Source organism: Daphnia pulex, chromosome 11 (genome assembly GCF_021134715.1).
Source record: "Daphnia pulex isolate KAP4 chromosome 11, ASM2113471v1".
Classification (NCBI taxonomy): Eukaryota; Metazoa; Arthropoda; class Branchiopoda; order Diplostraca; family Daphniidae; genus Daphnia; species Daphnia pulex.
In genome coordinates, this window is record NC_060027.1 from 1027979 (window position 1) to 1043306 (window position 15328).

The 15328-nt window shown below is 44.2% G+C and overlaps 1 protein-coding gene across 6 annotated transcripts in view; it reads right to left on the bottom strand.

Moving 5' to 3' along the window:
- Positions 1–15328, bottom strand: part of LOC124207388 (insulin-like peptide receptor) — a 37090-nt gene that overhangs the window by 11056 nt on the left and 10706 nt on the right. For 2 of the 6 annotated variants that reach the window (XM_046604807.1, XM_046604808.1), the window contains exons 5-8: positions 11869–12165; positions 11035–11324; positions 10801–10935; positions 10197–10296 (exon numbers count right to left, since the gene is read on the bottom strand). In XM_046604807.1, coding sequence (XP_046460763.1) covers positions 10197–10296; positions 10801–10935; positions 11035–11324; positions 11869–12165 — 822 coding nt within the window. Of the gene's footprint in view, positions 1–3442; positions 4439–4511; positions 4989–5051; positions 5224–5288; positions 5497–5556; positions 5717–5785; positions 5948–6010; positions 6154–6225; positions 6570–6647; positions 6928–7032; positions 7204–7315; positions 7507–7566; positions 7972–8038; positions 8328–8395; positions 8475–8574; positions 8704–8977; positions 9178–10196; positions 10297–10800; positions 10936–11034; positions 11325–11868; positions 12260–14252; positions 15017–15328 lie in introns of those variants that run through there. The other 4 variants (XM_046604812.1, XM_046604811.1, XM_046604810.1 and 1 more) reach the window with 4 other exon arrangements.

Here is a 15328-nt window from a genome sequence, read left to right on the forward strand (position 1 = left end):
GGGAATTGGCGGTGTGGGATGTGACGTCATAACGTCAAACCCCGACTGAATTATTTTCAAAAGGCCGCTAGAGGTCATGGTTTAATGCGACGCACGTTTCCCGTACAATGTCTGTGGTGCGTAAATAAAAGGCAAGAGGGGAAACAACACGCATTTTTGATGGTTCATACCTTCAGTGACAGCTAGCGCCACCGCTGCTCCGTCCCAGACACACACACTGGTCAATATCCAACGGTTCACGACGCCGTGTCGGTGTTGTTTCTCTCGCCGCAACCCGGCCAATCCAACACGCAATTCATCACCAAAAAGGCAACAAAATCTGGCCGACTTTCAGACACAACTTTTTCTTTGGCAACCAATAAACGAATCGAGACGTCCAGACGAAAAAGTCACGACGCAAAAGATGGCCGCCACACTGTTGTCTGTCTCTCTCTCTCTGCGTGTTGTGTGGATAGGGGAACGAGGAGGTTTTTTGATGCACCACACTTTTCTCACACACACACACACTACAACACCATTTCACTTTATTAGGAAACTGCCCAATAATCTTTTCAGTTTCTCTCTGGCAGCACACACGACGACACTGTTTTGAAGCACTTTCGTACGGATAATTATTGGCTTCCACTGGGGGGTCGTTCTAAATGCCCAAACAACTTTTGAGGACGCCTAGAAAGACGAAAACAAAACTCAGACTCGAATCAGACGACGACCGAGATACGAAAACTCAAGAATGCGACGTGTGGACGAAAACACTCGACAGCAGAAAACGGAACGACAACATTCATCGCCGAGTCCCTGCCACTACTGATGTGGTTCTTCCCAAGGTTGCTTATTGCGTCGTAGGGGCTGGCACTGGCACACTACAGAGGACGGGTTTGGGTGGGCGGGAGCCGTCTGCATTTCTTTTCGAACAGCGACGTGTGCGCCATCTAGCGGCCAAAATTAGAACCAAGTACAAAAGTGGAACGACAAATAGAAACTAGAGGCCGCCGATGCGATCTCGTGCCCGCAGTTATTCAACACTCGCGCGTACTGCGTAGGGGAATCGGCCGAATCGCAGTTCAAAGTGAAGAAAGATATACGAGTGCAAAAGACCAAAAGTAATAGAGAATATCATAATAATAAATAATAATAACAAGAGAAAAGGAAGGAAAACCGTTAGGCAGGTAAAACCGGTTGTGATTTGACTCTGTCCGCTGCCTCTGCGAATCATCGTCACATCCAGCCATCCAGGGCGGAGAAGGAGAGACAAGAAATTTCTATTTGCTTGGTTTTTTTTAATTTTTCAACACGCCCAAGGGGAAACAGAAAAGAAAAGGCTGACATGCCAATTAACATCCGGTCTAGGAGGTTGGGCTGGATTGTTGGTATGAGGAAGAGCTGGCGGCGTCACGAATAACAATTTTCGGCGCCTATGAAATAATTTGTGCACGTACGACAACGTCTCCTGGTGGATCCTGGGGCAATCCTGGACGATATCTATTGAGCCATCGTCTGCCCGTCACTCACTGACAGTTTCAGAAAACAAACAAACAACAAACATCATCTCCCTCCTCATCCACCCACCGACCTCCCCTTATGGCTTCGATAAGACCGCAGATGAGAGTGGCCGGTTGGTTTGGGTGGCTGACGATGTTGGGTGACACCACAGACTCACGACGGACGGAACAGACAGACTCACGACGACACGATCGATCACAAGGCAGCAGCTCCCGCGATTCCCAAATTTTCATCTTCACCGCAACAACTTTGGGTTGTTGTTTCTGTTGCCGGCCCTCCTATCTGATTACCATTCGCAGCATTCCTGCCCATCACAACCTCCTCCTACCCTCCCGCCCGTCTCACAAATGATGGAACTTTGATCTCGTTTCGACGAATCCAAAAAGGTCAATCCGTTTTTGCATCCGTGGCGTTACAAGAATAAATTCAATTGATGCTCAAGAATTGACCCGATCTGAAACTGGGAAATTTGGAGAATTCCGGAGAAATTTTTCAATTCCGCTCGAGTACATTTTACCGATTTTAAATACCGTAGTCAATGACGCATTTGGCCATTTCTTATTTTAAAATTTTTGCCCAATAGCCAGCCCCACCCATTTCTGTGTGTTTGTTCTTGTTTTCATTTCTCGCTCCGTTCCCGTTTGTTGTTGTTGTTTGTGTCGACGTGCCAGTCACTTGTGAACCCGGAGCTTTTACGTTTCAACCTCCGGGGCACAATCAAAGTTTCAAAACAGTTCTCGTTGATCTGCTTCAGATCTACCCAGCTAGAGAGGCCTACGTGCCATCGTCACAAATTAATGCCACGAAAAGCTTGCGTGACACATGACACACATTTCACATTACACTGCGCTTAAATGATTAATGACGACGAAAGAACGGCATCATTTTTTAATTTTTCAGGATTGCGTATGGAAGAAAAGTTACATTGAGTTAACAGAATGTACAATAAACTTAATGGGTCATCTATAATTTGTACTCCAGTTGTTGAAACGCCTTTGTGTTTTCGACATTTTCTCTTTTTTCCTAAGTGCGCGTCTTCCACTTAAATCTTGATGAATTGTGTCCCTGTTGTTTTTGAGCGAGAGTAGAACGAAACGAGAAAAACAGGATATGTTCTAAATCTATGCTATCGGTTGCAACACCAGAGAAAATATTCAAAAATCCTGTAACGAAGCTTGCCCTACATCGAAAAGGAATTTTCTCTCATTAATGCAGCCTTTTGGCAATTCGCACTACTGAAACAATGAAGGTATCAGTATTACGAAGTCGGAAACGAGTTAACTGTGACAAGAACGTACAAGTACGATCCACCGACTCTACTGCGGAAAGACATACAAAGTTGGAACGGAAAAGTGGGATTGAACAGCCTACTTGAAACGGAAAATGGCAATTAACACGCAACAGTAAACCCAAGGCTGAGACTGACGTTGAGACTTCCTCCAACACATTTCGACTCTATTAGACTTCCAAGTACCTGACAAGAGAACTGCTAACACTGTGTGGTAACATTTTAAAAGCTTTGAACATGGGGGAGTGCATTACTCGGAAAAGCTTTTGCCTTTTACATCAAGTGCATTCAACCATAGTTAAGAAATGAACGGGAATCTACTCACTTGCATGTGTGTTGTGATCACAATTCCAAGATTCGTCCAACTATTTCCAAGAGTTGATTATGGTCCATGTAAAATTCAACTTCTGGATGCAACTGCAACTGCAAGCCCCCGCGCTTGACAAACATGAACAAACAAGCGTAAAAGTGAATACAAAGTTACTTACGAATCTTTCAAACGGTATACGATACAATAATGATACAATACCATTCAAACAAACCTGTTTGTAGTTACACAATTCCTGAAATAGAGCTCCTGAGAATAGGGGAAAAAATATATTCCGATCCGATGTTTTAGAGAGAGAAAAGAGTCAAATCAATTTTTGAATGAAAGAGATTTCGAAATGCACTGTATAAATATTATTCGTAATTTGACACGCATACAAACAAAGCATCGTTGACCAGTCTGTTTTTCGGCATCTGTGTTATCCACAACGTCAGGGGGGTATTTTTTTTTCCTTCTTTCCGGCAGCTGCAAAAGTCATTTTTTTTTTTGTTTAAACAGGGCGTATATACATTGGCTTGAGGTTACATGTATAGATATATACATTAATATATAAGTACAAAGAGTACACTGAAAAAAGAAAATGGTCAGAAAATGAATGAGGGAGATATTTAACGAGACTTTGTTTTTTGTTTGCAAATTCACTGGTTTGTTTCCGTTATGAGCTAGTCCCTGTTTGTGGGTAACTGACAGACAAAACATTGATTTGCACGAGGTAGATTTACAAATCGGAGGAGACTGAGAGAGAAAGTGGAGTTTCATCAACATTCCGTGTTGTTATGCCGACGCTGTTTCAAAATGCCCAAGACGTAACCGTTTGACGCACTGCCGTTGCTTACATAACTTCCTTTACTATCTTCACTAGCCATGGAGGTAGTGCCTTTGGAGCTTTCGCTCTTGCTGCCATTGCCATTCGCTGCAATTTGACCGCCAGGATTTTTCACCAAGATGTAGGCTCCGCCCCTATCGTGTGGAAAAAGGACTGGAACATGATCGTCATCACCGACCTCTTCTTCCCTTATACCTTCTTCACCACCTTCGTCACTTCTTCTACTCTCTAACAGCAGGTTAGAAGTCAGTGGAATCTCTTCACCCGTGTGTCGTTCATCATCAATTTGCACAATCTGATCACTAGCGTAATGACGAAATCTGGATAAAGGGTCACCCATGAGATACTCATCAAACTCTGAATCTCCTTCGGGTAGCGACATCAACGTTTCGTTCAGGAGTTGAGTTTCTTGCTCATAGTGGGCCTTGGGTGCCGCCCGGGCACTCACGCCGGCGTCCGAATGGAAAAACGAGACACTGGCAAACTGCACTGGAACCTGTTCAGAGGAAACAAATCAGAGATCTTGATAGAAGAAATACATCATCGTTACGACGCCAATCTGATGTTACGTCGGGCAAGAGATTTTCGATGAGGTCGATGAAGGTGGGTCGTCTTTTGGCAACATATTGCCAACAGCTTTCCATGAGATTGTAGAGCCTGTCTGGACAACCTTCGGGCCGTTCCATAACGCCGCCATCAATCACGTACTTGAGAACCTGCTCGTTAGTCAAACCCTGATAGGGTTGCGAGGCGAGAGTCGCCATTTCCCACAACACGACGCCAAAACTCCAGACATCGCATTGAGAGGTGTAGACACCGTCTCGTAGTGATTCGGGTGCCATCCATCGAACGGGTAAAAGTCCTTTGCCGCCTTTGCGGTAATAATCCGTTTCGTAAATATCGCGCGTTAGCCCAAAATCGCCAATCTTGACGGTCATGTCGCCAGCCACCATGCAATTCCGAGCTGCTAAATCACGATGAACGTACTTCTTCTCCGATAAGTACATCATGCCATCGGCAATTTCGATGGCCATCTTCAATATGCACTGAATAATGAAACGAAATGGATGAGGAAATGAAAACGATTAAGGGCAACTTATTTCATTTACCTTTAGGGTAGGCGGTTGTCGACCTTCGGTGACGTTTTCTTCGCAGTCTGGACGGTGAGAGCGTAGATATGACTTCAAGTCTCCGTTAGCCATCAACTCCATAATGACCAAAGTGGGTTGAGCTTTAGAGACAACTCCCAATAGTTTGAGGACATGATTAGCGTTAAATTCCCTGCGACAATGGTGAAAAGTAAATCAATCAATTCAAACGGGATGAAACGTTTTGAACTATTTTACTTCATGACAGAAGCTTCTGTAAGGAATTCCATTCGCTCCTTCACATTGGCTTTTTCATTGACCGTTTTGATGGCACATTTCACTTCAGGCTGGTTAGGAACTGTGTTACGTAGAAGGCCTTCGTAGACCATACCGAAAGAGCCCTGACCCAGTTCACGGAGGATGACGACATTGTCACGGGCCACTTCCCACTCATCGGGGACGTATTCTAATCAAACAGAATCGTGATTACAGACCAAATAAAATAATTTTGATGAAGACAAATTACTGTGATAATCCGGATTAATTGAGACCGTTCCATGGTCATCCTTATACTTTTTGTTTTTAATAAAGTAATATCCAAGAACAACGGCCAGCAAAATCACAACCAATAGGACGACGACGAAGATACCCGATATCATGCTACCAGTCATTCCATTAAAATGTTCCTGTAAGTTAAATAGATGACGGTCAATCGAAATTCAATTACAAGTCGTAAGGACAAGACAAAATCACACCTCGATGAGGAAACAAACGTCCTTGGTAGGTGGTCCAGGTCCAGCCAAAGAAACCGCTCGTACTTGAACGCAATAGTTACCCGGTATTAAATCGACCATTAATTTAGTGCGTTGGCTTTCCACAAAGTCCTTCCGGCGAACGCATTCTCTAACAACTTTGCCCTGAACGATAGAAATTTCTAATCAGGAATTTGTTTCGAGAAAGTAAACAGAATGCAGATCTACATTATCTGATCGTCTGTACTCCAGGAGATATTTTTTAATTAGTCCGTTGGGATCCTCCGGTTCATTCCAACCAATTTTAATCGATCGAGACGTGTTATTCGATTCGTATCTCACTACACCACCAACGATATCATCCGCGAAATCTATTTGTAAAAATTGGTAAAAATTTAATCTGAAATTACTGACCAGGACTTAATTGAACATTATTTATTTACCACTCTGTTTAGTGCGAGCCGAAGTCAAGGCGGCAGTCATACTGCACAAAGTCCTATTTGTGAAGGGATCGTGGTCGTGACAAGCAATCACTTTGATAGTATATTCGGCGTAGTGTCGTACACCGACCACAGTGTAACTCGTTCCCGTCACTTTTTGATAAAAAGTGATCAGCCGATTATTGCCATCGTAGAAATTGGTGTGATTTTCACCGGGCGCAATTCCAATGGCTTGATTGTGAGAAGAATTAATCGTGGGCTTGTCTTCGGGGAATTCTATGGCGTTGTTGTCTGGATCTCCAATTTCAGTCGTCGTATCAACATGTCGTTTTTTGCGGCCGAGGACACTGAAACAACGGGGAACAATTTGCAAATTAATCTCCGATAGAAAACAAAGAGGCAAAATGGGAAAAAAATTGACTAACATAGTGTCTTTGATGTAGATTTTATCATGGAGAAAGTTTTCAAATTCAATTTTGAATTGTTGCTCTTTTTCCTTCTTCTCCAGAGTCACTTTGTCATTTGTCCCAGTGCATTGGCAACATTTGCCTTGCTGAGCACTGCCACCGCCACTTTCGGGGTTGTTGTTTCCTTCAGGAGACGCTGCAAAAATACTTGGATCGCCGAATATTGAAGTCCGGTTATCGGGCGATGTCTCCTCCAAAACTGGCTTCTTCGTTTCACTAACAACCAATGAACTAGCATCTAAAGCAAGAATCAAATTTGATAAAATCAGTTAAAGTGTTTTTTGTTTTTTGTTTTTTTCTTTTTTAATCAACAAGAAATATCTTTAAAGTATGAAATTCTTACGTTCAGCGCAAGTATCGAGTTTGTCAAAGTAGTCTTGGTCGTCTTTACGCCAACTGCCAGTGACGATGTAATGTGTCACAATTCCATTAGGGTTGATTGGAGGTTTCCAGTCAATAACCAGTTCTGAACTGGAATTCGCAGAAGCCCTCAAATCTTCCGGTTGGTCGGGTTCTATGCAAAAAAATAAAAATAAATAAAACAAAACAAAAAAAGTGATGAAAGAAAGAAATAAAAATATTTCAACACAAGACTGAATACATTACATGAATCATGACTTATTTACCTGCTGGACTTGTTCTTTCGTATAAAATTGGACTACGTGCGCCAATTCGTTTGCCAGTTTGTTGGGGCGCTACTGTGTACGTCTGTACATAGATGGCGTATTGAGTGTAAGGCTTGAGATAAGTAATAATGTTCATTTCGTTCTCTTCGGGTTCAGCATCATGATTAGCAGCGACATCAATTGTAGTCCATCTAATAAAAGGAAAATTGATAATTCATGAAAAATTATATGAACGATAATGGTAAACATACCCATCACCACCGCAAGCGTCACGACGGTCAAAATATGAGACGTTTTTATAAGGCGCCTCAATGTATGAGATTACATAACCTAATAACTGACGTTTGTCAGCCAATGTAGCTCTGAAATTATTCCAGCTTAATTGCATGCTTTTGTCCGACTTATTAACAATAGTGACGTTTAGAACTTGTTCGTCACACGTCGCCTTATCGCCATTCGACCACGGTGAAATGTCCACGTCCGAGTGCTTAAACGCCAAAGTTCCTGGAACGGTACTGGAGTTGACGAGCTCTTCGATTAAATTCAAACACAACTTGGGATTGAAATGGAACAACATCTTTTTAAAGATTGTCAAATTCTGTGTCTTGGGCCACAGCTGCTGCAAATTTTGATTGTCCTGAACAGTCAACGCGTATCTAGAAACATAAATAAATTGAGGAATTTAAAACATTGACATATTCACAAGGGAAACTAGGCACTTACTCGTCGTCGAAATTTTTGCTCCCAATGGAATGTTCCGTTTCCGGTTTCCCGGTAATGTTCCTGAGACTCTTGAAGAAACTGAGCGACAAGATGGGAAAGGAGCGCGTGATTTTGAGAACTCCTTTAATCACTTCGATGCTGCCGAGACTCCTTTCCAGTTCCTGGATGATGTTGTCGCCTCCTTTGATCTGCATTTCCAGGTCGCCATCGATTGTTGTGCATCCACGCAACTTTTGGACCGTTTCGATGTTGCTAACAAACAATCCCTTGCACACCTTGGGACAAGGACCTGATCAAAATTGGAAAATGGAGAAATTGAGGCAAATTTCCAGTCAATAAATCAATGGAGAAATTTACCTTGACAGGGAACGCAGGTAAAATAATGTAGAGTATCATTGTGATTTATTTTTTTTTCCTGAAAGCCTGGCGGACATTCCTGGATTAAAATGAATGGTCATTAAACAATTAATCAATCAATTCGGTGCAATAGTTTTAATGCATCACAAGAATTCACAACCGGAAATTCCATTACTTACCAAGATGCATTCTCCCGACTCAGCAAAGACCTTCCAATTCTTTTTGACGTACGGATATTCCTGGACAGATTGGCGTGGGGGTAGCATGGTGATGCACTCGACGTCGGTGACGCATCGCCGCTTCATAAACTAAACACAAGACAAGAAGAAAAGAAGAAAATATTTTTCAAGTGAAAGTGGCGACGATTGGATTCCCTTCCAAACTGGTCGACGTGCACAGGAAAGAGCAGCTCGTGTGTCTTTGATCGTTTGAATGTAATTGAATAGGAGTCAGATAGTTAAACAACCAATTGGCGACGGCGGATCAAGTGCGCCCGCTCCGCAATTCGAAACTAGAACACGTCCAATGAACGAGGCCAAGAGAGAAAGTTTCCTGCAAGATGTGGAGGTGAAAAATTCTTACCAAGTAATGGCCAGGAGGACAGACGGATCGGCATTCGTCGTTGTGGATGACGTGTTTGCAAACGTCGCACTGGTTGCTCTGGCCGCCACTGCACCCACCGGCGCACTCCTCGTGACAGCAGCGCATATCGGACGGACGCCCGACATCCCTCGTCATCACGCTGCACGCTCCGCTGACGCCTTGACCGCATTGGTCGCAAACTATCAACAAATCAACACCAAAGATTATTTTTAAATTTCAAAATTTCAATAAAGCCAAAATTAAAAATAAAAAACAAAATAAAGGAATCGGAAAAACGAATGAAAAATGAGATGTCGCGCCCCGCCGATTTAAAATGGCCCGTCGTCGATAAACTGGCGACCAAAGAGACTCCCGTTACTCACCAACCATTTAAGGACACAACAGCGACCGAGTGAAATGATTGCCATTTCTCGTTCCGTCCCCCCAACAGACGATGATTTCATTATCTTTTCCTATCGTCGAAATATTTCGAAACTTAAAACAACAAGTCAATAATCTCCAGAGACCCAAAGTTGTTGCCATTCAGGGTCGCCGTTTTTAATGATCTTGTCGGTTTAAAGGGCAAGTCGCTCGTCCGCTCGCTCGCCAGATGAATCAGCAGCTCGTATTTGGGTTAGAAACTTATCGATCCAAGTTGGTGGTGTCTCCAAAAGATTGGAACTCTCGTCTCCGGATGTCGCCGCTGTCGTCGAACCTTTTCTTCTTCTTGTTTTCATTTATCCCCTCTCTCTCTCTCTTTCTCTCGCTGTTGTTTTTCTTTCTTTGCGTAAGGAATTCCAAAAAAACAACAATAAAAAAGAGCAGAACAACAACAACAAGAGGAAGGAGAAATCCAAGTCATGGCCGCTGGCAGTGCCAAGGCTTTGCCACAACAACTCGATTTGACAATCATCTCGACAGCTTTTTTTGGCATTCAATTCCCCCCCCCCCCCCCTGGTACTCAAGGCAAAACAGCAAATGCCCCTCGAGCCTTATCGTCTTTTCGAATCCTCGTGTTGTTGATTTATTTTTGTTTGTCCAAGTGGTTGGCTGCCCTGAACGCACGACTCGACCAACTGGTTTCTTCCTTAACCGTTTTCGGCGGTAAAGGGGAGGGGGGGGATTCAATTAAACGCACTAATAACTCGGATAGAGCGGCGCATGATTCATTCATTCATCATGGGAAATGGCGTGGCAAGAAACCGCAAGAAAAACTGACCTTTCTGGCAGTCGTCGTTGTTCCAACAAAGTCGGCGACCATCTCCACCGGCTGGACAACGATCCTGACATTTCGGACATTCGCTGGCCCTTTTATTACCCTGTAAATAACAGAAGGAAAGCAAATGAAAAATGAGATCAACAAATAAGTCAAGAACAAGACACTGCCGTCCCGAACAGAACAGAATCTGATGGACGGCCAAGCGTCTCCGCCGGGAGTTTTCGATGCCGCAGTTACGCGAGACCGGAAAAGTCGAAGATATTCGACATCCGTTCCCCGACTCAGCTCCTTCATCTTCCAGTTTCATCCATTCGCATTTTCGAAATTCCGGATGAAACGAGGAGGCGCAAACTCGCTCTCACATTCCTTTGAGCCACACTAGATGGCATTTGGTCAGATTCTGGGCTGGGCTGGGCTCAATCTCATTCTCTCCTTTGCAAATGAAACAAAACAGCCAAACAAACACGAAAACCGGTTGTCCCGATTCCCTTCCATGACGAACAAACAACACGAGTGTCACGCAGGCACACAAGACACACTTCCACTTAAGGCGAAAGAATGACGAAATAACCGTCGACACAATTCAAACAACGTAAATAATGACCTGGATGAAATGATTGAGGCGGCCGGAATGACCAATTCGGCCCCAATCGATCGATTCCACGTAGCAGAGATTTGGATTTTTTTCAATGAGGACGGATCCGCGCTGCAGTTCCGCCAACGATTTCAGTCCAATTTCCTGTTGGGTGAATCCGAGATTCACCCAAATGTTAAAACAGATAAATCGACACGACATATTAGCAAGAAACGCCAAATTAACCAAATAAAATGAACGTACCTGTAGTTGCATGAGTTCATAAACGACGAATGAGAAATCGAAAAGGAGCTGCTGGCCGCGGATGACGGCCAAATTGGGAAACAGTTGGCCGATGGAGCGTAGGCCAAAGACGCGGTAAAAAAGCAAATAGCCCGTGATTTCCCGCAAGGCCGGGAAGCTGCGATTATTCAAGTCGCTGGCAAAGTCCAAATTTTCCATCAAAACAATGTGAAGGAAACCTTCCACCACTCGGCAGCCCTCCAATTCCGAAAATTGTTGGGGGCCGTTCCGGACTTCGATACTGGGACAAACTGGTCGAAACGAGAACAATTGGTTACACAAACTATTTCAAAAACACTCGGTGGGCGTGAACCCAACGAACGTGCGCCGCTTAAATTGCACACCACAAAAAATGGCATCCCCCCATCATTGCCCCATCAGCTTCGAATCGGAATCATCTTGGCGCCAGTAAATCGATTAAAAGTTAAAAGTAAAATAAGAGATGAAAAGTTCAAATTTCGTAAAATGACCCAGCGGTCAGGAATTTAATTCTGCTCCTATTTGACCGAAATGTCAAATGAAATCTATTAAACATCTCATCTCATCACCCCGGATGAAAACATTTGAAACTGAGACTGTTGATTATTCTGGTTTGAGAAATCCACAGAGTCCCAGTCGACTCGGTACGGTTCGCCCCGACACCTGACAATATCGTCAGTGACGTCACGCATGTGCGTGTTTTGTTGTTTTCTACTCCAGGACGATAATGAGAACGGATGTGACGACGACGTTTGTTGACTTTCTCGTTGCGACTACCAACCGTGGAACCAAGATGTGACGTCAAAGAAGACTTACTCTCTTTCTCCCTGAGAGGCTGATAGGCGTCGATGGACGAAATGGGAAGGGCCGGTAGAGCCTGGCCGAGAGAAGTGGCTCCAGTCACGTCGAGAAAGATCACGAAAACGACAAGGATGGCCAGGAAAAAGCCTCCTCGCCGTCGACTCCTTAATGCAGGACATGTTCTGCGATCGACTTGACGAAACGAGCCGCCAATCAACCGATCCGGATCGTTGGTTATCCGATCGTCAACGACCATTTTGTCTGTCAGTTCACGTAATTTGCACTGGCACTTTTCTTCTTCTTCTTCTTCTTCTTCACCTTTTGATATTCCTCTTTAGTAGGTGGTGGTGGTGGTGGCAAGGATTTCAAGTCAACCGGTATCCATCGTATCCACTCGCCTTCAAACCTGAAAACAAGGAAAAACATTCACTTTAAAAAACTTGAATGAAACGTCAATCCTTCACAATGAAATCAAAATTCCCATCGTTTGTTGGAGAACAATCCACGTGTGCAGGTAGACTTTGAACCGGTCATTATCATCACCACTACGTAGTATCGAAGCAAACATGTTTATTAGACACTTAGACAGATAGAAATCAACTGTATCCGTTGTATTTTAAGAGAGACCGGCCGCTTTTGAAAGAAAGAAAGAAAGAAATCCATTGGGAAACGGAATTGCTGTTGGATTCTCAATTGAATTAACTCTGAAATGGGCGAAAAATAAAGAAAGAGGTCCGTCACGTGTAGCAAACGCAAACGGACGGGTTCAACGACCGATTGTTTGTTTGGTTTGGTTGTTTTAAAAAGAAGACGGAAAATTCATTTTAAAATGGAATTCATTTTGGCCGTTTCCTCCTTCAGAGGCCGACCTTCAAACGAACTGCTCGTGACTCTTTAACGTTCCACCCGCGAGTCATAGCGAACGACATTCCATTCATCCCGCGTGACACCACCACACATCTGGTCCGTTTTCATTTTATTCTTAGACCACAACACCAGAAAAACATTCAATCCCAAAAAGCGAAATCGACCTGGAGAAATGGCCGAAAAACAAAGGATCGTCAAAACTCATTTTGGCATATTAAACAACAAATGGGAGTCCGACAGCACGAAATTCTTGGCCACTGAATTTTGACTTTATATCAAAGAGAAAAGAGACTTTTTTGGGTGCATCCTTTTTCTTTCTCGCTTCAATGGGGGAACAAATCGCCAGACTCGTCGAGTTCATTGCCCTCGTCGGCCGGCCGACGCATCAAAACAACTCGCGGACATTTCAAAAGTATGCCCAAACGAGAAATCCAAAATTGATAAAAATGAACAAAATTAAAGAAAAAGAAAAAAAACAAACAGAAATTCCATTCAAAGATTCTCGTTTTTTTTCTTCTTTTTTCGTCATTTGTTGTTATTATTATTAGATTTTTGTTTTGTTCATGACGTCACGAGGCAACGACCACAAAACGCCATGCCACCCACCGACCGGCGTCTCGTCCCTATCTCAGTCAAAGAACTGGCGGGGGGAAAATCCAGAAATATTTCCACGTCGCAAACTGAAATTAAAACGGGGAACTGAAAATGGGCCAAGTGAATTCAATGGGTTCAAACGGATCGGCCCAATCCAATAACTGGGAAAAAAAAACAAATGATTGTCTGCCCCTCGCCAATAAACAACAACGACGGACCATTTCCACTATATCTATTATCTAATGACGCTCGTAAAAGAGCAAACAAACAAATAAGTGCGTGAATTCGTGCGGGCGGTCTCGTCCCGTTTCTTTCTTCCGCACCGACGACCGAAATTTAAAAAAAAAAAAATGTTTTCATTCGAGTCGATTCAAAGCGGCTGCCGTCATCCTCATTCACAATTTCCGTCACGAGCCATCCAGTTTATTTAAACTAAATTCCTCCCTAGTTGTTCTCGTCCAATGTTGAGAAGAAGAAGAAGAAGAAGAAAAGATTTCAAGTTTCACGCCAGTTACGGTTAGATGAGGGCGCCGTCTAAATTTAGACGACGACGGCTATGAAATGGCGTCGTAGCGACTCATCGTCTGGTTTTGTCTTTTTCGAAAATGAGCCACGCCTCCACCCAACTCGATGTTGGGCGTGGTTTCGCTACTCGTCGTGTGACGTCAGTGGCGCACACACCCCCCTCTAGCCGCTTATTCTTCTATCGATCCCACCCCCTACCACCACCCCACCACTCGACGTTCGAGTGCGTCCACGAAGGACGGTGGGAATTGGCGGTGTGGGATGTGACGTCATAACGTCAAACCCCGACTGAATTATTTTCAAAAGGCCGCTAGAGGTCATGGTTTAATGCGACGCACGTTTCCCGTACAATGTCTGTGGTGCGTAAATAAAAGGCAAGAGGGGAAACAACACGCATTTTTGATGGTTCATACCTTCAGTGACAGCTAGCGCCACCGCTGCTCCGTCCCAGACACACACACTGGTCAATATCCAACGGTTCACGACGCCGTGTCGGTGTTGTTTCTCTCGCCGCAACCCGGCCAATCCAACACGCAATTCATCACCAAAAAGGCAACAAAATCTGGCCGACTTTCAGACACAACTTTTTCTTTGGCAACCAATAAACGAATCGAGACGTCCAGACGAAAAAGTCACGACGCAAAAGATGGCCGCCACACTGTTGTCTCTCTCTCTCTCTCTGCGTGTTGTGTGGATAGGGGAACGAGGAGGTTTTTTGATGAACCACACTTTTCTCACACACACACACACACTACAACACCATTTCACTTCATTAGGAAACTGCCCAATAATCTTTTCAGTTTCTCTCTGGCAGCACACACGACGACACTGTTTTGAAGCACTTTCGTACGGATAATTATTGGCTTCCACTGGGGGTCGTTCTAAATGCCCAAACAACTTTTGAGGACGCCTAGAAAGACGAAAACAAAACTCAGACTCGAATCAGACGACGACCGAGATACGAAAACTCAAGAATGCGACGTGTGGACGAAAACACTCGACAGCAGAAAACGGAACGACAACATTCATCGCCGAGTCCCTGCCACTACTGATGGTTCTTCCCAAGGTTGCTTATTGCGTCGTAGGGGCTGGCACTGGCACACTACAGAGGACGGGTTTGGGTGGGCGGGAGCCGTCTGCATTTCTTTTCGAACAGCGACGTGTGCGCCATCTAGCGGCCAAAATTGAAACCAAGTGCAAAAGTGCAACGACAAATAGAAACTAGAGGCCGCCGATGCGATCTCGTGCCCGCAGTTATTCAACACTCGCGCGTACTGCGTAGGGGAATCGGCCGAATCGCAGTTCAAAGTGAAGAAAGATATACGAGTGCAAAAGACCAAAAGTAATGGAGAATATCATAATAATAAATAATCATAACAAGAGAAAAGGAAGGAAAGCCGTTAGGCAGGTAAAACCGGTTGTGATTTGACTCTGTCCGCTGCCTCTGCGAATCATCGTCACATCCAGCCATCCAGGGCGGAGGAGAGAC